The sequence below is a fragment of the Platalea leucorodia genome (assembly GCF_965183815.1).
Source record: "Platalea leucorodia genome assembly, chromosome: 3".
Lineage (NCBI taxonomy): Eukaryota > Metazoa > Chordata > Aves > Pelecaniformes > Threskiornithidae > Platalea > Platalea leucorodia.
Genome location: NC_138825.1, coordinates 77,901,778 through 77,928,237, shown reverse-complemented (window position 1 = coordinate 77,928,237; position 26,460 = coordinate 77,901,778). Strand labels below are relative to the sequence as shown.

Genomic DNA, 26,460 nt, shown 5'->3' with positions numbered 1-26,460 from the left:
CTTACTACTATTAATTTAATAGGCAATAGTGTAAATTCCCCTACTACAGCAAGAACTCTGCAATTTACTTAATTATTTGGGAAATGCTCTAGGACTGGCTCCTCAGAAACTTTTTTTTTTTTTTAATAAATTTGGTTTGGTTCTTCCATGAATAGATGAAACCTGACACAAAATAGTACACAAGTTTTTTTTGAAGTTTTTCTGCAGAAATATTTAGATTATAATCCCATAGCTGTCAAATTTTTGTCTAAGTATAGGTACTGGAAGAAAAATACAACTATAGCCAGTCCAAATCTACATGAAAGAGGCTGCCCTAACTGCTTTTGCAGATACAGCTCGTCTCTCTCGCCTCATGTACAGAATACTATTTAGGTCAGTGGAGGTCTAGGAAGAACTACGTATCAGTATTTTCCTTCTTTGTTGATCTGGATTCAAAGGGTGGAACTAGCCTTACTTTATTTTAGATGCCTGTCTCAGATACAGGACAGCTAGACTGTAGTTAATTTCGGCTTCTTTATGGATTTGTAAAAGAGAAACAGGCCCATTAAAGGCATGAATCATCTTGTATGTCTACTTTAGAATGAAATGATAAAATAACTTGCTCCATAAAAATGACTATTCCTCTTCACTGACTATAAAAGAAATTTACAGTGACAAGCCTGAATGCAGACATCTACATCTGGTATAGGGGCAAGAAGAGGCAGATTATTTTTTTCTCTGCTCAGGACATTTCCGCGTACAACAGAAAGGATGTTTACTTTCAGTGGAGCTATGATAAACCTAGTATAAATCACTAAAAGTACATGTATACAAAAAAGTATCAACAGACACCAACTGAAACCTAAAAGGAAAGACAGGAAAATTATGTAGACATTGTACCCTGGCTTTTAGACTTCTTATTCAACAACTTGTTGAAATTGCCACATCTAATTTTCTACACCAAATCTTCAATTATGCAGAAAGACTCTCAAAGAGAAGGGATAATGCCTGGCTGAGCCTCTGCACACAAAGATGCAAGCAGTTGCCAAGACCCCAGGACACTTTCTCAAATGAAAATCATCTTCCCAAGAGCATGAAGATTTCTGGGTGTCAGTTTTCTGAGTCTTTCTTCATGCCATACCCCAAATGCACAATCACTGGATAAGGGACATTGTTCAGAAGCAATACTGTAGGGGAAACCCGAGCCCTGAAATACCACTCATCTAGCAATTGCTTCCTCAAACAAAGAAATCTCAAGAGCACACATCTCATGGTGTACAGAAGATCAATAAAAATGGAAATTATGAAAACACAGGCAGCCAGGAGAAACCAAATCAACAACCTGTCCACATGCAGTAATCATTCTAATACCACCAGCTACAGACATCTCAGTCTTGGCTCTACGGTAATACCACTGAATATACTTTGAGTTCATCACATCATATTAATTTTCACGTGATGAATGATAGAAGGTACAAGACAAGTTACGTTAATCAGTCTAACTCTTGTGATATCTAATATTTTCCCTATGGTCCTCTCTCTATCATGGCGCTGCGGGTTTTTTTGGAAACTACAGCAGCTACACTTTTTCCATAATAAAAGAAAAAACCCACGTAAAAAAAAAGCTCACTTGCTCGCTCTCTCCATGAAAGGCAGGAATGAGCAACTCTACTTGTGTCTAAGACAGCTTTGTTTACAGCTTGGTTACAGAGGGTAGAAAAATAATTAGATAATACTTACCACAACAACTGGAAGAATAACCATAAATGCTAATCCATACACAAGTAAAACCTAGAGAAAAATTATGAAACACACTGCATTAGATACTTCCATTAGTTAATACCACTCTTGTTTAATCTTTATTCTAAAATACAGTCAAGTAGTATTACCACAAGGCTACTACAAATTAATGTAAGCTTATTGCATAATACCTGTCATTATTTCTGAAGAACAACTTACAAGTAATATCATCAGTTGGGTAGGGTTCAAATAAGGAGTATCGGTTTAGTGTAAATAATCTTTTAAATCATCCACGCATTGTCTCAGGTGGGTTTCTTTAATAATTAAAGAGTTGGCAGCTAAACTGTGATGCAGTGGACAGAGATGATCACTGCATTAAAAGAAATCAAGTGGGTAAGCCAAGTACCTTGCAGCAACAAACGCAACAGAAAGAACATTTAGACACTGTACGATTACAGCATTGCTAGCAAAGCAAATGGAAATCCAGCAAACAGTTTTATATGTGTTTCCTTGCAACAGCAAAACCAGACTTTGTAGCAGGGGTGACCACAATACAGCCTCGTTATCATTGCAATGAGATCCATCCAAGCATATTAATACTTTACTCTCAAAGGTTAGATTTAAGCTACTTTGACACTTTTGACTCCTGAAATCTGCTTCAAAGATGTGCATTTGGACCAAAGTATTATTAACTACATGTTTTGACTAAAATGTGCAGTATTAAGCACAAACATTTTAAGGTGAACACTTGAAAGTTCACCTTAAAATCTTGAGCTAAGTAAGCTGACTCACCAAAATTGAATTTTTCTGATCCACAATCCAAGCTGGCAAAGCTATACCGAAGCTTGTAGCTGCAGGATGAAAGAAAAAAAAAATTCAATATAAAATACTAAGGAATTGTTTTAAAGTTCACATTAAGTCTAACAAACAAACAACGAAACCCAACAAAACCACCAACCCACAAAAAAATCCTCATGTTTATCACTTCAATAAGCAAAATTCTAACAAATTTAGCAAAATCAAAAAACAAATTAGAAATACACTCAAGCATGCAATAAAATAACAAGACTTAAATGCAACATCTGAAATACCAAAGATTTTTAGCTTAACATATTGCAGTGAAATAGATAGGCAAGATTTATTAATATACAAAAAAAAGAGAAAAAGATTTCACAGAAAGATTGATGAGTTTTGCCTTGCAGAGTTTTCAGCAGTTTAAATACATATAGTTCAGTAAATACATGAACTGCAAGAAAACTGTTTGAGCAAATGAATTCTATGGAAAAAGTTTTATTAGTTTGTAACTTTAGGAAAAAGTGTTCTAAGCTGTAAATTGTAAAAACAAAACCCTCTGCCAGTTCAAATTTCTGTGTGATTGGTAAGAGAAAGGAACACTTTTCAATTCAAAAGGAGTTAGGTTGCAGAAAGTAGAAGACATGATTCTCTAACAGTAACATCTACAGCACACAGATCTGAATATAGAATAGCATAAAATAGCTTGTCTTCAGACACTTTAGCAGTAATAAATTGAACTTCGTGAATGTTACCTATGCCAACACTAAAAGTTCTAGGAAACCAAGAAAAGGAAAAAAAAAAAAAAAGACTTTACAAATTTTTAGGGCCTGCTTAAAAAAAAAAAAAAATCCCCCACCACATGCTTTCTTCAGTACTAGCAGGTATCAATAAGGAGTATTGCCTTAAATAAGGACAGACTAGGATCCCCTATGTACTTGGATACTATTCTGTCTCCAACAGATTGTGACAGCCATCAATTCAGACAAACAGTTGTTATGCACAAGCCTAACGTGACTTCTGTGTAGCTAAGTTGGAAACTACTATTTATTGAGACACAAATTAAACATCTGACCAACCTGACCACACCTCAAGCTTAGGAGTTCAACAGAATAACAGCCAGTGAATTTGCCACATTAAGTTATAGGAAATGCCCTGCTCTGGAAAAGAGTCTGGAGACACTTCCCTATCTGTTAATGGTTATGGATTTTTAGAAGAATCTACTAAAAAAGTGTAATGTGTCTTTTACTGGCGGTATCAATTTCAGTCTCCCACAATATTTTTCACCTTTGGGATTGCAGCTTCAAACTGTTCCAGGAACAGAAGTAGTTCAGTACAAAGCTCTTTCTCTTCTGGTTTGAGAGTCTCCTTGCCCCCATCCATGCTTGCTGAGCTGAAGCACTAGCAAATACCAAGGGGAAATAGTCTACTAAAACTGCCTTACATTATTAAAAGCATCTCTTTTTACTCCCCAGGTCCCCTCACCTGCTTTTAAACACTCTTCAAATGATTTTGCACATTCAGTATTTTAGTAAAGGAGCAAGTCATGCCAAAGACAAGAAAATCTTGTTTGGCTGCCTCTAACCTCCACGCTGCTTCAGTTGGATAGAGAGGAATACTGCTTGCTGTTCCTTTGTGCTGGGCACAGAGGGTGGGACGTACCTTATCCAACTTGGTTAGACATGTCTAACACCAGATGTGCTTTACCTCATCCCAGAATATACCTCTATAAGGGACTGTCTCCATTCTTTGACTACACAGAACTAAAAAACTAGAGTACATAGCTTGGATACAGATTTTTACACTACAGGTGTATACATGAAGACAAGATGAATTTCCCTAAATTAAAAAGCTCCTCACACTTCAATGTGTAACACGGTTACAGAATAGAGGATGGGAGGAAGAAAATTTCAGGCTTCTTCCCACCCTTCAGATGAAGCAACGATGAGAGACCTAGAAGCAAAGCAGAGAACTCCAATTCCACCATAGCTGGAGTTAGGGTTTCAGAAGAGCAGGAGGCTTCACACAGTATGAACTGCTGCCTTACCAAAGAACCATTTCATTTTGCCCTTCGGGAAGCCAGAGTCAAGCTTGTGAAACCAATCTTTGAGCCAACCACACAAGGATCTTTATGCCTTTAAATTCTCAGCTTTTGGCTGAGTTTTCTTTTGAAGTCACAGCTTCAGGTCCGTTCAAGGACACTGACATACACAGTCATACTGCCTCTTGAAATCCTATGGCTTGGCAACACTAATTTAGTAGCTTGTGTATGCAAAAGACAGTTTAGCATCAGGAAAGGTCCTAGGAAAGCTATTTGTGCCTGTATCAGGCTAAAATTTACAGTCCCATTTTGCTGATATTGTGACAGCATTTCTGAAGCAAGATCTTATTTGTTATTTTGCAGCAAGAGGGAGAGAGTCCTCCTACTTGCCTGGCTAGGAAACCAAGAGAAGCTAGAAGCTGAAAGAAATTTGCTATGGTATAAAACATAGTGGTTAAAGAAACTGAACCACCATCTTAGTCCATCAGAAATGCCTTTGTCAGACTATGATTTAGTTGGCACAGTTGTTTTTTTGAAGGGAGAGGGGAGATTGCTTCCTTGAAACACTGGCTCAGGGGCTGGGTTTTTTTTTTCCCTTTCAAAATTAATTTCCCACGTTGGATCGAAGTAATTCAGAAGAAGAATTTCCCGCACAGAGTTCCCTCACATCATTCTGTAACTTCACAATCAAGTCACAAATTCCATTTATTACTTCCAAGCTGGCCTTAACTCATTCCACGTAGATATGTAGCAGAACTTGGTCCCACAAACTGCAGGACATCAGCAAGCAGATATCTACGGAGGCCTGTCCTAACAGAAGGCAGGTTTCCTTTTTGCCTGTAATAAGTATCAGCAGCAGATAGAAATATACAATACTCTTCCTCACAACTAGTCCATTTAAACAACAGTTACAAAGATGTTATACAAGCAACTCACACAACTGCAAATAGGAGGGAGGAAAAAAAAAAACCACTATTAACTTTCAGTATAAAATGGTTTTAGTTTGGATCATCTACTGTAAAACTTTAATCATCAGGATTATTTCCATGTAGCTACCTGCCCAGGAACAATCTACCAGCATAGGGATAATCACCAGGACTCCTCAAGATGAAGGTGGCATAGAGCTACATTCAAACAGTACTGCTTCCAGCAAATGGAAGGCAGATGCATATACAATATTTAAATACATACATACATATCCTCACGTATATCCCTTCAAAGTGTATTTATTGCATTATGGCTAGTTGTTAATTTTTCAATATACATTTATAGTAGCTGATCATAAATACTAGGAAATGTTTAAAATTGACAAGTTTCTGAAGAGTGTTATTCTACTTTTCGCTTATACATCCTTTTAATATTGGCAAGTGCCTCTTGATACTTACTGAAACTGACTAATTAAAAAAAAAAACCTTTTCTTTTTTCCCTAATAACAAGTTTGCAAAATGTGAAAGCAAACTCTTTCCTGCCTTTCTCTCCCACCATCACCCCAGAGCCAGTTTCACAAGCAAAGAATTGATCAGATGCATTGCTTCAAATCATAGGAAAAAGTTATTCTAGATACATTAAGATCTGAGTGCTTCTGAAATTATCAGATATTACACAGCTCAATGCACAGAAATTACAGGACTTCTGCCATTCATAATTGTTACCTTGTGGTCCATCTGGATTACCAAATTCCTCCCAATTTTTTCGTGATTCTTCATCAGTTAAGCTAGTTTCAAGAAGAGATATCAAGTTAATACAGAATTAAAGAAATTTCTCTAAATCATTAACATACAGAAACTTCAAAATGTAGCATTTATACTATTCTTCAGAGATGGTTTGGCAAGCTAAACAGCTTCTGCTATTGTTTGTATGAAATCTGATATGAAACAATAATGCTGTATTCCTCCACAATACACAGGCGAATTCTTTTAGCACTCTGACAGCAAAAGAAATCAGACACAGGAGGTGCACCCCCATAGAGGAGATGGAACAATCACATCTCCCTTTCACAAAAGTGACTGAGTACCCATCAGCAAAGAGCACTTTTCAATGCCAGGTTACAGTACAGCAAATTTTGAAAGACAACAAAGGTGGAAAACATTATCTTTTTTTGGAAGGAAGGTGAATATGCAAGATGAGTTGATACAGCAGGAGTTGTCCATACGGGCTTTTAATTCTCTTATTCTAGACTTTTAGCCTTTGCTGGCATGTGTTTGTTTGGTTGGGTTTTTTCCTGGAACTCCCTAGTTTCATATTTAAGAAGAGAGAAATAAATTAAGACACCACCTTCTACATCTTACAGTTTCTATGCCTGTTCTGTAATGACAGTTTCTTGGCAATAATATACCACCCCAAACAGAATCCCTGTTACTAGAAGGAAGAATACTGCTTTAGGAAACAGAACACCACGCATTCGCTGTACGGAAGATTTCATCTCACGGAAGAAACCCAATGAATGAGTCAGACATCTCCTGATCATTTCCAAGTCTCACATTTGTTAACAAGCAGAGTCATTTGAGTGGGTAGCTTTTATATTCTTTCACAACAGCATGGCTAAGGAACTTCACCATCATTTACTTCAAAATGTGCCTCTGCCACAGCCCTTGCACTAGCATTTGAAGTACCAAACTGTATCACCAAGCATTTGAGGGCTAGCTTGGAAAGCAAAGTAGTGAGATGTTTCAGGAGTTCAGAAAGCAATACCAGAATATCCTATTGAAGAGACTTCCATGGTGATGCAGATGTTTAAGCAAAAAGTATTATTCCAAAACTGCTCAAGTGAGCATGCTGTTGGTTCTCCTTCTCACCTCACCCCAGGACTCTCAGTCAGTAAGGTCAACCACATAGACAACTGACTTAAAAGCAGAAATCATCAACTTTCTAGGTCCTCTGATGATGTGACTGACCCAATAAACCCCACAATGGAAGAAGGCTCAGAGGGGATGGGCAAGGCCGATGTGCCATGAAGCTCAGACTGACCACAGTGACTCACCACAGCTGTTGCAAAGAAGCTGACTGTCTCAACACAAAGGGGACTGGAAGGTGGCCTTTGTTTTAGATAAACACCTATCAACACCTGAGCAGATCAACAGGTACTGTAAATGAAACCATGAATGTCTCCTCAAGTTTGCAAGACCAGCATGAGGGGAGTGCATACCTGGCTCAGCCCAACACAGACTATAAAAACTAGACAACTAGGAGAAGAATTTTGAAGGGAACAACGGGCTCGAGCTGGCTTCAACCCACACATGCCTTCCCAGCACCGGGGAATGCCCCGTGTCATGACAGTGAGCTTATTAGAGCGACCAGTAATGGCAATCACGTTGGCATTATGATTGAACTGTGTATTGAAATTGCTATATTTTGCTAAGTCTAACTTAGAAAATATACTAAAAACACAATACAAATACCATTCCGCTAAATCAGAAATCACGTGATGTCAACTGTCTCCAGATAAGCAAATTTGGTATTAAACATTACATGTTCCACACGTATCTAAAAGAACCTGGTCAGAGAGTATTGGACTCTGACAAATGATCATTTACAGTAGAAAAGAATATAAAGCTGTATTAACATTCCGTGTATGAACAGCATTATAAAACCCAAACCCACATCTTGATTATGAAAGAATTCAATAAAAAGGAATTTCCTTTATATCGAATTCTAATATTACACATCATCTCTCAGATTAAAAAAAAAAAGGCTATAAGCAGAGGTAAAGCCAAAAAATACTCTGGAGGAAAAGACAATTCAAGGATTCAGCTTTTAAGAACTACATAGCTAATATGAAACAGTCACTGAGTGAAAAATCAGGACTGCAAGGAAAGTGCAAATGAAAAAGGACGTGGGGGAGCTGAGAGAAAAACGAGTCAGAACCAGAATGAGGCATCTTTGTCACTAGATGGGAACAGAGTTAAAACACTGTCCCTTACTCTTTGGCTTTATCACCAGGTGAAATGAACAGTATATTTATTTTCTAAGCAACGCTTCAGAATTGCTGTGACAGGGTTGGTTGGTTAAAAACCACAAGACCCATTTTGTTCTTTGTCACCTTTAAGATTTAATGTGTATCGCACTGGAAACACTTCTCCTAGCTGACATGGAAGTTTAATACAAAGACCTAACACTTACAGTATTCTGACAGTTGCTAAATAATTAAGTTATCCTTCCTAACTTGTACAGAGCAAGTATGCACTGAACTGAGACATGTTTTGACTTTCGTTACATATCCAAATACATTTTCCCTGGCTGCTTAGGTCTTCCCTGCTATTACCTTAGAGGTTTCCCTCCCCATAATATCAAGTTCTCATTTTTGGTAGGTAAAAAAGAAACTTACGCGGCATAGGCCTTAGCAATCCTCATGAACATAACTTCATCTCCTCCTTTATCTGGATGGTATTTTAGCGATAGTGCACGGTACTGTTTCTTAATTTCCGATATACTTGCTCCCTTAAAAAGAAAAGTTTTGAGTCATTAATAAATTCCTTAAACCAAATCCATTCTTCTATATCTATATTCTAAAGCACATTGTGCAATATTTCTCTGAACCATTCATTGAACTAAAGATTTCTGTTCTAATATGATATGATCATGAAACTACATGTGCATTTTATGGAAACATGATTATTTTACTAATAACAATTTTATAACCATTACATTTTTAAAACAAGTTAGAAGTCATAGTCTAATAAAGACATTCAGATGGCTGGGTATTGGTTTTATTCTGGATTGCCTTATTCATCCATCCATAGGAAAAAAAAGTAAGGCTGCCTTATCTGTTTGACAAATCTTATCTTTTCCTAAACATATTCATGAATACGAAGAATTCTCACTTACAACATTCTTCTATTTAAGCAGAGTTCATAGATCAAGTTATGATGGTTCACTTGCAGCTTGTAGGCAGAAATAAATCTGTCAGTCACCAGGAACAGTGGATTGCCCTGCCGCTTAAGAATGCCTTTGACTAGAATCATCCTACCCATAAATTATTTCAAACTTCTTGAACAAAGGGAATACATTACCTATACCCGAGAAACAAATTGATTTTTATTCTACAACAGCACGTTGTTAAATGTCACCAACACAACCCCCTGTGCATTAACTTTCACGTTGGACCATGAACTTCACTATTCAAGAAGACCCACAAAACTTTATAGCAAGTGCAGATGAAGTTTTTCCAGTAAGCCATCTGCTAAATTTCACAGAAACATTACCATAGGACTCTTCAACATTTTGTGGTAGAGGCCTAGCATGCTGACCTTAACTGCATAATAAACACACAAGAAGTTATTTAAAGATGATGGTCCTGTTTCAATAAATTTAAACCAGAAATTAAACTACCCTAAGGCTTCAGTTGCTGTTACTTTATCTCTCTTTATACAATGTGTCTATCATTTTCCAACACTATTTTTCAACAGCATGCCTGCCTCTTTTAATGTACAGGATGAATTTACTCCATAATAAGTTAGACTTCATTTAAAAACAGCCATTTCAAGACCAGATGAAGAATGCCAGATGAGTAGCAGAAGCTGGAAACTGGAGAAAAAAAAATCAGGTTGCTGGAGAAGGAAAAAAAAAAAAAGTTTTCACAGCTCACATGAATGCTGCCCATAAAAAAAAAAAATTTATCCTGATTTTTTCTCTCTGCCACAGAGGTTGCATGTGATCCCTGATAAGATGATGACAAATTTCCCATCTATCATTAATTGCTTACTCCTCATTTTCAAAAGCTAGGCTACAGAGGTTAGGCCTGACTTCTAGAAATGCTTAGCAGCCTACGACAGTTAGTGTCAGTCAGCACTCTGCTTGGAACACAGAGCTTCCCTATATTAACTACTTACAAAAAAAAAAAAAAGCCCCAATTGTCTTACTTAAAGAACCCAAAATCATAATCTGTTTTGAGCTTCATCTTTCTGCCTTGGATCCCACCTGTAAAATGGCAGTAAGGATACTTATTCAATAAATCACTAATACTATCTGAGTGCCTTATGTGTTAGCGAATTCAAGTGATGCACTCCAAAAAGAGCTATTCTACGTTCAAAACGAAGAGCTGGTATTTCATATAAAATAAGGTGCACAAACATTATCTGACTTTGTCCATGTTGTGGTTCTCCTCTGGAGAAAAAAGCCTCTTGTTATAAGCTGATATACTAACATAAGATTAAAATTAAAAAAAAAAAATCTTGGCCACAGGGCGGATCTAAAGAAACGAATTATTGTGTAGCAAAACTTTCAAGGGCTTGCCTGCAACTCCTTTTTTTTTTTTTTTTTTTTAAGCGTGGGGTTTTTTATTGGGTTTTTTTGTTGGTTTTTTTTTTAAGCAACATTTCCATTATCTAACAACACTTCAACATCTGTATCACTTCAACATCAGCAGGGCTGGCAACGACTCTAAAGGTTCCACTTGACCGGTAACAGAAGAAAGCCATTAACTTCCATGTAGTCCGAACTAGAAGTTTTTCAAGGGGATTTAACAGACATCATCTGATAGCACAGAAATACAAAACACAAACACACTCTGGAATCTTGGACCCTATTTTGAGCCCTACTTCAAATGCTCTATCTTCACACCCATCTCTTCATCCCCCTTGTAACATCTCTGGCTTTAATTCAAATTGTCCTTATGACAATATGCTCCGTCCCTCTGTCACTACATACATACTTTTTTCCCCCCTCAGGGTTGTTATTGGTAGAAATTTGCCAAAGACGACAAAAGAAAATCCTCTGATGACCTAATCCCTAGCCCGATTTGTTTAACCAAAGTTAACCCAGATATACGAACAGTTCCAACAGATACCATCCCTGTGCGTCAGCGAGGAACGCAAGACAGCAATCAGTCATTCACGGAGGAACTGAGCAGAGGTTGAATTTAAATAACTTGCCTCCACACACGACAGGCTAGAGTCTGCTCATCTGCTGTAATGGCTTTCTTAGCATAGAAAAGCAGTACCAGTGATGCTTATCCTTATGCTGACAAGACACATCACTAATGGCAAGAGACATAGTTGTTAACGTTCGTATACATATTAAGCTCTCCCACACTAACAATATACATCAAGTTTAATCAAAACAGGTACATCCAAAGTTCTTTCTTATTCTTGTGCTGACTTGTATCCGCAGTGTATTTCCTTAGACTGGAGAGTAAAATATACCTCAGACTTTGGAACTGAAAAGATGAGTCTATTGTTATTCAAAAGACCAGCTTTGTGTCAGGAAATAATTACCATAAGCAGAGAATTTGCTCAAGGTATTGTGGTTAAGATGAAGAAAAGAGTTTGACAAGACTAAATAAGAGTTTAAGAGATGTCCAGAAGGTCTACTTGTCATCTCGGGATATATAACTTTTCATATCCATTATTTATATCAAAGATCTGATTCAAAAAGTACTGCAACTGTTTTCTAGATAAACACTAAGTCTTTTTTTTCTCCAGTTTAATAAACCAATTGGCTGGTATCACTATTTAGAATTTGTTGTTTGCATTCACAGATGCAACTGAGCTTCAAGGTAACCTTTACTACATCAAAATGTGCATCACCAACACCCTTTAGTGAAACCTTTCATCTACAAAAGAAATACTGCTGTACAACAACTGTAAATCAGATGAATCCACATTCTTGTTTATACAGTAGCATTCCTGAAAATGGCTATTGAGAGGATTTTCACAGGACATACAAAGCAGAATGACTTTTTTGTTTTCATGTACTAAGCAAGGAAAACAACACCAGAGTAAGATTCAAAACAGATAAAAAAATCCCACCTCACTATATTAAGGAAGTCATTAGAATTTTGAAGGAGTTAGATACGAAAGTTATAAATTAGTACAGATATAGGCAAAGAATATCTAACAACTGACTTAACAATATGCAGCATCAACTTTCAGATGCCAAAAAAGAATAAAACCACTAGATACATTGACTAAAGTTAACTTATTTTGTTTAAAAAAACAAGTCTTAAATTTGACATCTAGACATAGAATATACAGTTATAGTAGTACAGACTAGTGAAAGATGCTATTACTTACAGGATCCAAATGCAAAACCTCATAAGGGTTGTATTCTTGATACTCTCTGTCCGTTTTGGAAACTTTGTATGCAAGAAACAAAAATAATGCCCAGCCAGCAAGGAGGACTATTTTCCTGTTTAGAAGAAAGAAATTTTTAAATGTACAAATCCACTAGCTCTAGCATAATTCTACAAATAACATAAGAAAGCATTTGATATCAGTCTTCAAGAAACGATATTAGAATAGTGAGAAACATTAAAGCCATTTTAAAGCAGGTATGAGTATTTCAGTTTGACAGAGATAAGACAGCTGCTCTGACTTCTAATTAATTTCTTTTCTCCTTTTTTTTTTTTAAAACAAAGGCAAGCCACTATCAACAAAGACTCTTTCCATTCTTTAACTGTCTGTCCTCAGCAGGTATACAATAGTATTTCCTATTTTTAAAGGATGACTTTAACCTGATCCTAGACAAAATCAATGTTAAAAAAACAAAAAGCTGAAACAGATGCATAACAGACAGCAAGATATTTTTAGGGTGGGAGTAATAAAGAACTGAAGGATATAAAACCGTCAACTTGGAACATACAAATTATTACTGCTGTATATTTGAATATATGTTTACATGTTAAATATTTAAATCAAAAGACATCGCTAGCACCACTAATTTCAGTGAGGCAGGATTATTTTTTGGAACAAATAAATGCATTGTTTACTTATTTATTAGTGCTGAGGTTCACTGGTTTCATTTAGCAGATATTTTATAAAGGACAAACAGCATCCATCTTGATTTCAAGCCCCACCAGATAATAATGATTAACTATTAATTATTCAAATATAGCAGATTGCAAATGTCTTCTGTGACACAAAAGCCATTATCATATAACTAATTCCAGCTGCTTTGATTACAAAAAAAATATATTTTTGTAAAAATAAAAATGTAGGAATTGCTTTAATGGAAAGTCATGCAAATGAAACATACTTACTTTACTGTAGGAATTATGTTTTGTTGTGGTTTTAACAGTCGCAAACGATACCACAAGCATCTTCCATATACATTCCTTATATTCTTTAATCGAATTTGCTCTATAAAAATAAAGATTGTGATTAACCGATCTGACAAAAAGCGGAATGACAAACACGCTCCCTTCACCCTGGAGTAGGCAGTAGAAGGTCAGCTGGAAGACCAACAAAAGGTCCAGCAATACTGGAGGAAAGAATGTTTTTACCCATTTAAGTGACACTGCACATCAATAAACATAAGTAGTCAGTCAGATTATTCTCTGTTACCTAAAAGGAATACATTCTATTTTCCACATGCCACATAGCAACCATCACTTGTGAACCTACCCTTTGCCTGGCTAACATGCACCTGTAATTTTACTTTTACCTGATTTTACTGCTGCCATTTTATACTCAACTCCAACAAGTCTTCCATTTCAATATGTCAGCTACTGCGTGCAGGAAAAACAAACAAACCAACCCCCAAAAAACAGTGTTTGTACACAACTAAAGAGTGCAGCTAGAGCAACAGCTACTTCCTTAATTCAAAATATGATGTATTTTCCTCCTCTTCGCAACATCTGCTTTTTATAAGTTGCCTTCATTTAGGTTTTTCCTGTTGAGGAAAAGGAAGGAAGAGTAAGATAATAGCTATTTGTAAGCTATGTGCCTCAGTAAAATGGGCCCTTGGCAAGACAGTATACGCATTAACCACAAACTAGTCAACAAGATTTCCTCCCGCGTCCTTTCAGGACAGGATGGGGCTGAAAGGAAATTTTATTTATACTGTCAACATCACCATGACAAGGCATGGAAGCTCTTGTTAAAAGAGTTTTAGTTGTATCTCAGAGTTAATCAAGACCAACCTAGTCTTTGTTAAAGAAGTCTTTTCTGCTAAGAAAAGTATGGTGGAAAACAAATACCTTGTACAGAATTTCTGTAAGCACTGAAATTATATGTTATAAAAGATAAACAGGATTGAAGTCACTTTAAGTAACTTCTCTGTCCATAGACTATACAGTCTGACCTGAAACACTTCTGAAGTGAGGAGGTCACTGTAATTACCTTACCTGCAAAAGAATAAGACTACTTGGCCCTTTTCAGACTAAAGGAGAAAGAATTAGGAGGAAAAAATTCATCCTGTCTCAATACATTTAGATATTGCCGGTGAACAAAGTGACTAAATTTGCCGATTTAAAAGAAGTTTGTGAATTATCTAAATGCAGGAATTATATTAACAACTTTGATCCAAAGCACATGTCAATCATCCTAAAAACTCTTAAATCTCAAGTTTGCACTTTTAACAAGGTGATGTCCTCATCTTAACTAAAATAGCAGTTATGAAACATGGAAATATTTTTCTTTGGCAAATTTCTAAAAGGCAATTGTGGAAGACAGTGACGACATCTGTTTAGTTATTCTGAAGATACTGGGAGGTGGGATAGGGTGCTGAGTGATCTAATTGAATTTCTAAGCAAACATGCAATTCAGATGAAACATCTAGAACTTCAATTTGCAGTCACTAAACTATCTGAGGCCAGAGAAACATGACCATGAATGCCAATACTGTGCACCAGATCAACCACAAGTTCAGATTTAACCCAGATCAGATGTGAGTACAGGATGGTATTTCAAACTCCAGTTGATTTGGCAGAAACAGAGGGTGGGAACACAGATGATATCCGGCCACCCACAAACTAGTAAAGCAGACAAATATTAAAGCTTGCACAGACAAGGTACCAGAACCAGAAAAAAGTGTATCAGCTTATTCTGAACTACTTAATTCTATGAAGAATATCTTCCCCAAAACTCAGTATGACATTAAACAGCTTGATGGGATTCCTTGAGAAGATTAGATTAGTAGTCCCACCACCCCCAAAAGAGGGAAAGATGGAAATAAGGGAGGATAAGTCAATTCCTTGCATCCAATCCAACTCTTGCAGGACTTCAAAACGAGCTTTTGTGCAACAGATAAACCACACAAGTATTTTGCGGTTCTCCTGATCTGCAAAGACTGCTCACATACTTAAAACAGGTACCAAGCATGAAACTTTCTAAACAAAACGGATATGACTAATGTTTGGTTAAGCAACTGCCCACTTAGTTTCACTTGTGTAAGGCTTTAGAAAGCACCGTGAAGGAAAAATTCAGAAGACGACGAAAACACGGTTGAAATGCAACGCTGACTCCCTGCTGGTAGAATGCAAATTAATTTGCAATTTTTTTTAAAGACAAAAATTGTGGGAGATCTCTATTGGTTCAGAACTGGATCCACCACAACTAAAAGTGAGCTAATTGTTACTTGAATTAATTTAAATTAAATTAAATTGATTAAATTTAAAATGTTACTACATTTTTTAATGCAACACTAAGAGACATTACCAGCACATAGAACTGGCATTTAAAAAAAAGCTGATGGTATTAAAGACTAGACAGACGATTAAGTTATGAGGACTAAAGAGCTCTGCTGCAGAAACAGGGAGGAAAATGTTTGGGGGGTTTTAAGTGGTCACTGGACAACTATGGGCCATAGCGTGATGCTTTTATGAAAAAGTCACCAACGATACTTGAACAAACCAGACATCACAAGCCTCACAGAAGATGCATGAGCTTATGTTAAGCATAAATCGCTCATTTCAAATATCGTCGATAAATTCAGTTGTGCAGTGCTGAAGCAAGACGAAGCCAACGGTTCAGTTCAACCACACTGATGCAGATCACCTACCTGATCCAATCTGTACCACAGCCCCACAGACATTTCTGCTGCACAACCAAGGGGCAGTGCTGTTTGGCAACTGTCTTAACTTACTACGCTGCCTGCAGAAATACCTAAAACTAGCATGAAAGTGGATTACCAGGGTGCCTGGAGAAACAGAAAGTGACTAAGAGAACTTTGTTAACTTAATCCTGTAAAACTTAGCCTAACAGGATATGACTCCTTTTAGTGTTTTTGCTAGGATGCTTTTAACAAGCTACTGTGCCTTGTCTTTGAAAATCTGTGCCGCCCCGTGACACAAGGCCCCAGTTCTCAAGCCTGCCTACTGCCCAGCCCCACAAGTGCCAGATGACCCTCTCCTTTCCCCCCTCTGCATCCTCCCTGCAAGAACAGCAAACACCCTTCACCTTGCCATGCCAAAAAGCTTCCAAAAGGCCCTTAGGGGAAGGCACCATGGAGAATAAAAAAAATAGCTATGCAAGATAAACTAAAGAGTTGGCATATGGTCAAATAAAAACTGACCATAGGGGAAAGTGAGGCTAGAAGCTAAAGGTGTTTTATAATAACCAGAGAACTGAGGTTTTGGAACAGCTTTCCAATAACAGCTGCAAGAGTCACATTTTGTGAACAGTCTGACAACAGCACCAAGGAAAAGAAGAAAAAAAAAAAAGAAAAAAATAACACAAAGAAAAGCCAAAAAAAAAAAAAACACACAAAAGAGGCAAGTGATGTGAGTAAAAGCCCTTTGGATAGGTAAACAGCACACACCTAAATCAGTTAAAGAGAGTCCCTGGCAATGATGTCCTGGAACAGCTATGCTGCACAGGGGAACCTCTTCAGACAAATACTGAATTAAGACATGATGCTAAGCAGCCATCGCTTCTTTTTTCTTTTTTTTTTTTTTTGTTCTTTCACACGCATCTGAACAACTCTGGATCAAATCTAATTACAGTTGATTAAACCATATCAAAGCAAAAGCACCTCATTAGTTTCTTTCCAATCTTGGGATGCCAATGGTCTCATTTGATTAACAACCCCAAAAGGAAACAAGGCACTAAAAAGATGAATGATTGTTTAGAGTTATCTGTCTGGAACATAAAGAGAGAATCAAATCCTTCCCAAGTTGAGGCTAAAGTCCAGACTATTCAAATTATTCACAGCTATCCTGAGGCACTTCCTCTGTCACATGTCATCATTAACACGTATTAACTTGTGGAATTCAAAAACAGGCAGCTACTTGGGAGAAAGGAGGAGTACAGACAGCATCACTCCCAGCTTAGGCAGAAAGCCACTGGCAAAACATCACCCTGAGTAAGAAAGCTATATTCCTGCTGTATCCAGGAAAAACAGGTTTCCTGTTTATTTACAGCCAACGTATGTGATTGCACCAAAGAAAATACTTACCCTGTTAGGAAGATATTGGTTGCAGGTGTGGAAGAAAAAAAAAAAAAAATACGGCTAGCAAGAGCTGGAATACCAGATAATTACTGTGCTTAATAAAAGCAACAACTTATTCGTAATGAGCAAGTTGTGGATAAATCAGGTCCTTTTTTGATTTGCCTTCCTCTCCCAAGGAGCTTTCTTTCACACAAGTGGATTTGCCGTGCCACAGAACTGGCACGCTGTCCCTGCAATATCCTGCAGACCCCAAGCACGCAGCAGTAAATACATTACATGCTGCTCAAGGTAAAGCTTTGCAGTGTAATAGAAATTGTACCTTCTTTGGATTTTAGCTCCGGAATCCTTGCTCTGTCAGGAAAAGAGGTTCAGAGTCTGAAAAGCAGATAAGAGTTCTCTGTTTCTTCTCACTCCAGATCATGGCTCCCCATTAAAGCGTAAGAGCACTTCAGGCACCATCCTTTGATATGGGATTACAGGGAGACAAGTAGGGGGGGGAAATGCCTTTCCTCTAGTCAAAATGACTTCTCATTTGATGGGTAAAACCCTTAACAGTAGAGAATCTTTCCTACAGTTTTTAAAATAGGTATTAAACCGCCTTGAAAAGCAAAGGCGTAATGCATCCATGGGCTTTTGAATTAATCTCGCTAACAATAATCCATGCATCATGGTATTGTTAGAGCACCCCTATCAGATGAGGATGTAAAGTGCCAGTTCATTTCTGTAAATAATCTGGGGAAGCATCCCATGCTCCCTCCATTTCCCTCCAAATTGTTATGGATGCATCCAAAGTTCCTGAGATTCACAAGCAATTTTTCATTGATACAACTCTTACTTTCAGAGGGTTCTCACAAGTGCCTATTATACTATCTTAACAAATGTGAATATCTAGCCAAACCTACATCTTAATACGCTCTTCAAGTTCTCAAGAAATAAAACAATTACTAGTACAAAAGGAAACCCGAGTGCCATCTCTTTCAATTATTCAGAAAGAGCTAGTCCGGTCCTCCGGTGATACTAGTAGGTATTTTAATCCAACACTGTCTAAAGCTTTTATATAAATGACAATAAAATCAAGACCCTAGCACAGTTAGGCTGTTAATAACTAAATGGGAAAAAAAGTTCATTTGTACACTAACCTGTTTATTACTTTGAAGGAAAATAAAGTAACCAGCAAGTATTTTAGACTCTTGCTTCCTCAAAGGTAGCTGTCCATTTGGCTACATACCTTAACTAGAGAATGACTAAAGATCAATGATCTGTAAATTTGAGATATAGTCAACTTTATGTTGAATCTAAAGAGGTAGGTAAAATCTGAATGACAAGCTCAAAGCAATTATTAAAAAAGCAGAAAAAAGACAGACCACCTTTGATCTTTATTTCTTTTATTCTGTGACTAAAGGTTTTCTTCCTTTGTACTCCAGGAGAGGTATCAGTAGAGGATGCTTAAGTTTGACTCCTCTTTGTCAGAACTTACGTATGCGTCTTGAATATCCAGATCTTTACAGAGAGCGATTTTAGGACAAATAAGGCAGAGATTTCTGTTTTTTCTCGGTGGGTAACCCAGACCACACAGTTCTTGGGTATCCCAGAACAGCTGAACATTTGAGGTTGGAAGAGACCTCTGGAGACCATCTGATCCAACCCTGCTGCTCAGAGGAGGGTCGACAAAGCATGTTGCTCAGGGCTCTGGCTGCAGACCTTTGAATATCTTCAAAGACAGAGACTCCACAGTCTCTCAGAGCAACCTGTTCTAGTGTTTGATCACCCTCACACAGCAAAAGATTTTTCTCATGTCTGTCTCAACACCTGTTCATTCACCCATCACACGATGGGTGAGGAACACAGGGCGCACAAACACAGGAGGAAGCTGATCACAGGTTGGATTCGCTGTTTCCATAGGTTACATACAACCTGTGGCCTACAATCCAGCCATACCTGACTTAAGTTTGGTTTTGATGTTCACCCATACCTTACTTACTGGCACAGACACTGCCTTTCTGCACTTCTCCCCTGCCCCCTCATCATAAGAAGACAGTCTTTGGTTTCTCATACAAATACTGTCTTCAAAAACCAAGGCCTTTATAAAATGCAGCAACTGCATATTGTTCTGCCACCCTCTGATCACCACCTCGGCAGCACTACTGATGACTAGCGAAGCAGACATGCTTCTACCAGCACAGGAGGAACACAAAGGATGCTGGCAACATGGGCGCTGCCAGGCAGCTCAGGAACACAATCTGTGACGCACGTGCTCATACGACTTCACAGAACATGTTAAAAACGGTACCGCGGAAAGAACGAACCACTTCTGCCGACAATGACAAGGGCACCAGGTAAGTGGGCTATGCCAAGACATCAAAAGAAAGATCTGGGATACAAGTCATTTTGGGGTGAACACCATAAAGCAATACAAATACAAAAGCACTGCACAAGTTTTGTTTCATTTTTAGTAACCCGTGTAAGGTAACCTAACCGTTACTTCAGAAATCACTTCTGCTTCACTGTCAGAAAGGAGTAGGTCAGAAGTAGTCTTCACTGTTCTATTACTGAAAGTTCTTGAGAAGTCTTAAATATTTGTTTCTGAAGAAACAGGAGGATCCATTTTATCCTTAGGAATGCCTGACAAATGATCCCTACCTAGACGTAACCTTCTTGTTTCAGGTTCTAGAGGATCCAACAAGTGCTCCAAAAGAAAACCTAAGGGAGATTCTTTTTCATTTTTTACATCCTCAAAGAGACAAGATTACGCATTTATTGGAGGTGGGCAACTCTGGAAGAGAGGGAAGGGAAAGAGGTACACCTGGAATTATATAGAAAAGTTTTAATCACCAGAATCTTGTTTCAGCTACAACAAATACAGGCCAGTTTTAGGAAAAAAAATACCACAAAATAAGACTATTGGCATCAGTAGCATATAAAAGTTTAAAAAGATCCCCCAGTCAATTTTTAGGACAACCAAAAACTAACAAAAAACTTAATATCCAGAATAAATGGAAGCCACCAGTTTTCTACCATTCCACCTCAAACAGTAGGAAAGAAGAGAAGTACGTCCTAGCCTCCTGCGTCCTTTCTGCCTTCGGGCTAATAAGAAAAGCAAAGGCAGCAGATCTAAAATATAGCTCCGGTGGACTCTGGCAGAAAAAGAAATATGAGAATGCACATACGAAACGTTCTGCCCACCAGACGCGAGCGATTCACCCAAAGGAGAAGGATGATTGGTTTCGAAAGAAAAAGACTTCTTTCAGCAAGGAACATGGAGTGACAGAGTTCTGCAGGCTAGGAAATGCCAAGATCGCTTTAAAGACAGACTCTCACAAAACTTATTTGCAGCATGTCATCCTCTCTCTACCCCATCGTGGAAACTTGTACCTGTGGAATGGCATCAAGAGCCGCAAGTAATACACATGGCATGCAAGTCCCAAGTAAAGGTCATGATCCAAGGGTACCACAGCTCTAAGCATTAAACCTGTTCTGTTAAAACTGAGGGTAACAGGCTCAGCTGAAACGCTGCTCTTGAGTGTTCCTAATTTTGCTGGTTTTTATTCAGAGTTCTACAGTGTTAATCCTCTAAACTGTGCACTAAATAGGTTCCTGCTTCCTTTCAACAGCTACGTATATGTATACATATACACCATGTATACACATACACATGCAAAAGCTGAAGTCTTGGACTTTTTCCTACTTCAACAATCACAGAAATTAAACAATGGTATAGACAATTTATTTACTGAGGTCTTGAACTGGGGCTCTCTGAACAAATTTTTTAATCACAGAACCATTTCTCACATAACAGGTGATGAATAAAGTATGAAAACACTACCCTACTGCCTTACTTGGCCATTTTTGCTTAACTCTCTTGACATTTTCCTTGATAATTATAGTAAAATAGACTCCATGTGGATATAGTATGGTATCCGGGAATAATTTAAAAATCACAGCATCAGGAAAAAACCCTACACTTTCAAAAGCAGCCACTGACAAACACTGATAACAATGTTTTAAAGCAGTAACTCATCTTCCCCAGCAACTAAGAGGCAGGATTCAAACTCGCAGTAACTCACTAAGTCAGCAACTCCTCTGAAGTACTAAATAATTTCAAACCTTATTATAATAGGATTGACTTCTAGTGTAAAACCCCAAATTATCAGGCATGAAGCAAATTAAATTGATTTAAAAGCATTCTAAAATGCAGTTGCCTAAATCCAAAAGCCTTCAAATGACCACTAGTGTTTCAGTTAAGATTATTTCTTTTTTTTAAACTGGAAAGCATGTTTCAGGACTTTGAACTGACCATATCAGTGAAGAATTAAATTATCTGAATAGATGCTTTCTAATTTTAATGTCTGTTATTGTAAGAATTGCCCTCATTACCCCAAGTTTATCTATAAAGGGGTCATGTCCAAGTTAGCTTCTTCACTAAAATGTTCATAGCTGAATAACCTGACCCTAGTTGTTTTCAAAGAGATTTTTTCTGCCTAGTAAATATTCATAGAAATAATCAAAAAATATCATGTGTTTTGAGCAACATGTTGTTGTTAACTATTAAAACTCCAAGCAGTTCATAAACTACAGAAAGTCCTGTGAAAGACCTTAGTAGCAAGGCTGCTTCTTTTCTAGAGCATGTTTTGCAACTAGATTAAGCCTAAGAGGGACAAAATCAACCTAACTTTTCATCCACACACTGTTCCACACATATTTGCTGACCAAAAGATAGCATTTGTTACTAATGAGTTTAATAAATAGTAACATAAGATGATTCAACATCTTTCAGCAAAGAAAGTTAATTTCTTTTCAGAGTTTACTTACTTTGACTTTCTGTTTACAGTCAGCCTGGCTGGTCTCAGGGCACAGTTCCACATTACATTACTCCTAATCAAGCCACTTCCAAGCCTTCTCCTTCCTATTGGCATACTGTCTCATTTGTGCTGACAGAACTGTCAGTGGGACTAACTGTACTAACTTGTAAGCTACATCACCTAATCAAATTTATAGTAGGGCTGGACCTACAGGTGCATCAGCAAAGCTTTAATGGAATCAGAAGACTGGCCATTTTAACATGGAACAACACCCACATGAGTCAAGGTTAACAATTTCATATGAAAACAACACTGGGCTCCAAGACTTACACATCCTTAATTATTAGCTTTATTTATTTTATTATATTGAACACATTCAATCCAAAACAAATCTAGACAAAAGTCACTTAGCATACCACCGATCACTAAAAATGCCTGTATTCAGTATTGTTCTGATGCACACCTTGAAGAAACTACAATAAAAGACAGAATTAGTGGACACAGGGATAAGTACCATACAGCCGTTTATCATCAGTGGGGCTTCTGTAAAGGGAAAGAGAGCTTTACAAACTTGAGTCCTCTAAAGGATGCAACCGTATGGAAGAGGAGCTCCTACCAATACAGTCTGTGGTTTCCGAAAGGCTTTTGAAAGCCTCTTAAAAGCCTTTCAGGACAACCATCTAACTACTGCAAAAATAAATATGTGACAAGAAGACAGAGTGAATGGCCAGTTCTCACAGCAGAAGGAAACGGCCAGGAGCTCTGCAGGAATCTGTGTCAGAACTACGATATTCACATTTCACTAATAAGTAATCTGGGTAAAGGCCTGAGCAGTAAAATAAAGCTTCTGGACAATAGTAACTTATTCTGGGTAACAAGGGTAAGGGTATCCTGACGAACTGTAAAGATCAAGTGAGTGCACTACAGAATGGCACACGGAATTCAGGGTATGAAAATGTAAAGAGCAATAGGGACTATCCTAATTTTATAGAAATAAGGACGAAGTTGGGGCTGACCGCTACCTCTCAGGAATGCGATCTTGGTGTTTTGAGAAACCTTTCTATAAAAAACCTCAGCTGAATGCTTGTTAATTATAAAAAGCAAAGCAGATGTTTTGAGCATTCCTGTGAGGAAAGGAAGAGAACATTATTCCACCGCATAAACTTTAGGTATGTACAACCTTGAGTATGATGCACAGTCCTAGTCCCCACCTCTCAAAGAGGGGCAACTAGAAAACATTCAATTAAGGTGAACAAGGGCCATCGAACATATGAGAAGATTTATGTCCAAAATGTAAGCCACAAATCTTTCACCTCGGAGAGAGAAAAGTGCAAGGAGAGGTAACGGAAGGCTGTAAAAAACCTAAGTGACAGCCAGGACAGACAGGATTGAATGTTTACTGCCTCTTCCAGTCAAGCAAATAAGGATCGTCAAATAAAATCCAAAGCAGATGCAAAACAAAAGTGATTATTTGCAGTGTGGGCAGCAGAGCTGGTGAACTCCTTGCCACAGGATGGTATAGATGCTATGCTAAGAGAGAGTCATTTAACTGGAAACCATCGGAAACTGGAAGAATATGCAAAGAAAGCATCATTTATGCTTGTCCTGTTACTCCCTCCTTAAGGCATACACTTTTGTAATATCATGTAAAGAAGATATATGACCTGACCCAGTATATCCACATTCTTGTTTCTAAAACAAAACAAACAATTTAAAAAAAAAAAAAATCAATATTTGAAACTTTATTGGTAGGCCTTTGCAGAAGTCACAACGCTAGCAAATATCCTAGTTTCAAATAGTTCAACCAGCCAACCAAGATAAAGGTATCTTTTGAATCTAAAATGCATCATCTCCAACAGATATATATTTAGAATGCTTGTAAGTAATTTCCTGTACAACGGAAATATTAAGTGAAAATCTGAAAACACCTCTTCAATTTTCTCAATTGTACACTTATTTAAAAACTGGTGCAGACACAAATCTTTTTGCTCAGGAAAGAAATGAAATGCCTATTTTGGGCTTCTCCCTACTCTTGACATGGTCCAGCCAGCACAACCTCCCTCAACATGAAATGGAAGCACACACGTGTCAGGTCCTGGCTAACAACTGAGGGAAAGGACTACAACTCCCTCAGTGGGAGAAGGCAGCACCACAGGATCAAAGGACGCAGCAGCCCCAGTCTAGACTTGTTCAAATTGCTGCAGATCTGCACCCTTCTTCACAGGCATGAATTGGGGGGGGGGGGGGGGGGGGGGGGGGGGACACGGACGACACACATATGACCAAAACAACAAAAAACCCCCAAACAAACAAAAACACCAAACCCAAAATCCTCACTTTGGAATTGCTGTTGATCCCATCCCTTGTCATTTACCTTGCTCCTTTCTCAAGTTTCTGCTCCTACTGCAAGAATGGTTTAGCTGCTCATGAAGCCGTAACTGAGCCACCATATTTTACCCTTCAATATATCAGGTTAAATAGCACTAACTTGAATTCTCTAATACGCAGCCTGTACATCCTGGTAGTTCAGCGTCATGTACATAAGCAGTCAAGATATCCCCACAGCAAGCAGAACATGAACAACAAGGTATATAATAAAACTTTTACAATGTTGTTTTCATAAGCTTCCATAACAAAGGTTGAATTAAAAAAAAATAGAAACAGCTTTATTAACATGTACATGTAATGCGAGATAAAGTTCTTGTAATAGCTTGATCTTTATCTTGCAACAAAAAGCTTTTCAGAATTAAGTGTTCTGGACAGTCTTGAAGCTACACAACTAATCTCTAATACAGGGTTATTAATTTTATTTTACTGCTAGGAGGCTATGATGCTTATAATAAGATTACAATACTTCAAAAAAATTCTATGAAAAGACATGCTTTTTCTCCAAATAACAGAGCAGTTCAGATAACTCTGCCCAAACGCTTTGTTTTGAAAACTATTTTTAGAGATAATTGCTAGGCATTACTAATGACATCTCATGATGTTTGCCCTTTCTTCAAATGTTTCTGCAAAAAAACCCTACTGCTTCAAAACAGCAATATAGTAAAAAATTAACAAAACAGTATTAAGTATCATCATTATAGTCTATTCTCCCTGTTAATAGTCACCTAATAAGCTGTATTTTTCTGAACTTGAAATGGTTTAAGTTAACCATAGTACACTCAATCTCTCAATACCTCAAAAAAACCCCATATCAATTTAAATGCAATAACAGTTCTTAACTGCAGAACTGAGTTTCACTAACTCTCCTCCCACTTCCTGACACAATGCTCAAAGATTATATTAACAGGAAAGGATAAGCGCACGCACATACGGGCACAAAATGCTTATATTCACAGATATCAAGTTTTCACACCCATGCCCATCCACCACCATAAGTATTAGCAATGAGCAGGGTGTCCTGTGTTTTTATCCTGTCCTTTACCGGCATCCTGTACTTTTATCCTGTACTATCAAATACCAAAATGCTGTGAAATACTTTCGAGGTAAGGTTAATGAGAATTCAATGAGCTGTGAGCAAGGACAGGAGTCACAGTCAACACGCTCCAACCAATCTTATCTCACCAGAGGATTAGAAGCAGCACAGAAGAATTCTACCCCGGAGTGGGAGCAGCAGTATTAGGTAATACGGAGGTGCCCTTCCTCTCCCCCGGCTGCTGTAAGGTACAAGTGCTCATTACTCCATTACAAATAAAAGAGAAGAAATGCTGCCTGCATTCGCTACGTTGACTTGAGTCATATCCAAGCTGCAGACTCACTGTTTGTCCTTAAAGATCCAAATAAACTTTATAGCCTCAGTTCCTCTGCTTCCATCTTAAAGCAGGGGATTAATAGGGATCTCTGAAGACAGCCTTGAGATCTACAGATGAAAAATGCACCGAAAAATTACAGAGAAACCTTCATATTTACACTACTACATAGGGACATCCAGTATCCTGAGCAGATACACAGGGAAGTATGGTTCCTAATACAGCAAACCTTTACAGAAGGACTTTCTCG

At 37.8% G+C, this 26,460-nt stretch overlaps 1 protein-coding gene across 2 annotated transcripts in view; it reads right to left on the bottom strand.

Moving 5' to 3' along the window:
* The window catches only part of SEC63 (SEC63 homolog, protein translocation regulator), a 62,726-nt gene that overhangs the window by 30,262 nt on the left and 6,004 nt on the right, over positions 1–26,460 (bottom strand). For both annotated transcript variants that reach the window (XM_082306976.1, XM_082306977.1), the window contains exons 2-7: positions 13,527–13,626; positions 12,562–12,676; positions 8,877–8,989; positions 6,205–6,266; positions 2,512–2,570; positions 1,720–1,770 (exon numbers count right to left, since the gene is read on the bottom strand). In XM_082306976.1, coding sequence (XP_082163102.1) covers positions 1,720–1,770; positions 2,512–2,570; positions 6,205–6,266; positions 8,877–8,989; positions 12,562–12,676; positions 13,527–13,626 — 500 coding nt within the window. The remainder of the gene's footprint in view (positions 1–1,719; positions 1,771–2,511; positions 2,571–6,204; positions 6,267–8,876; positions 8,990–12,561; positions 12,677–13,526; positions 13,627–26,460) is intronic.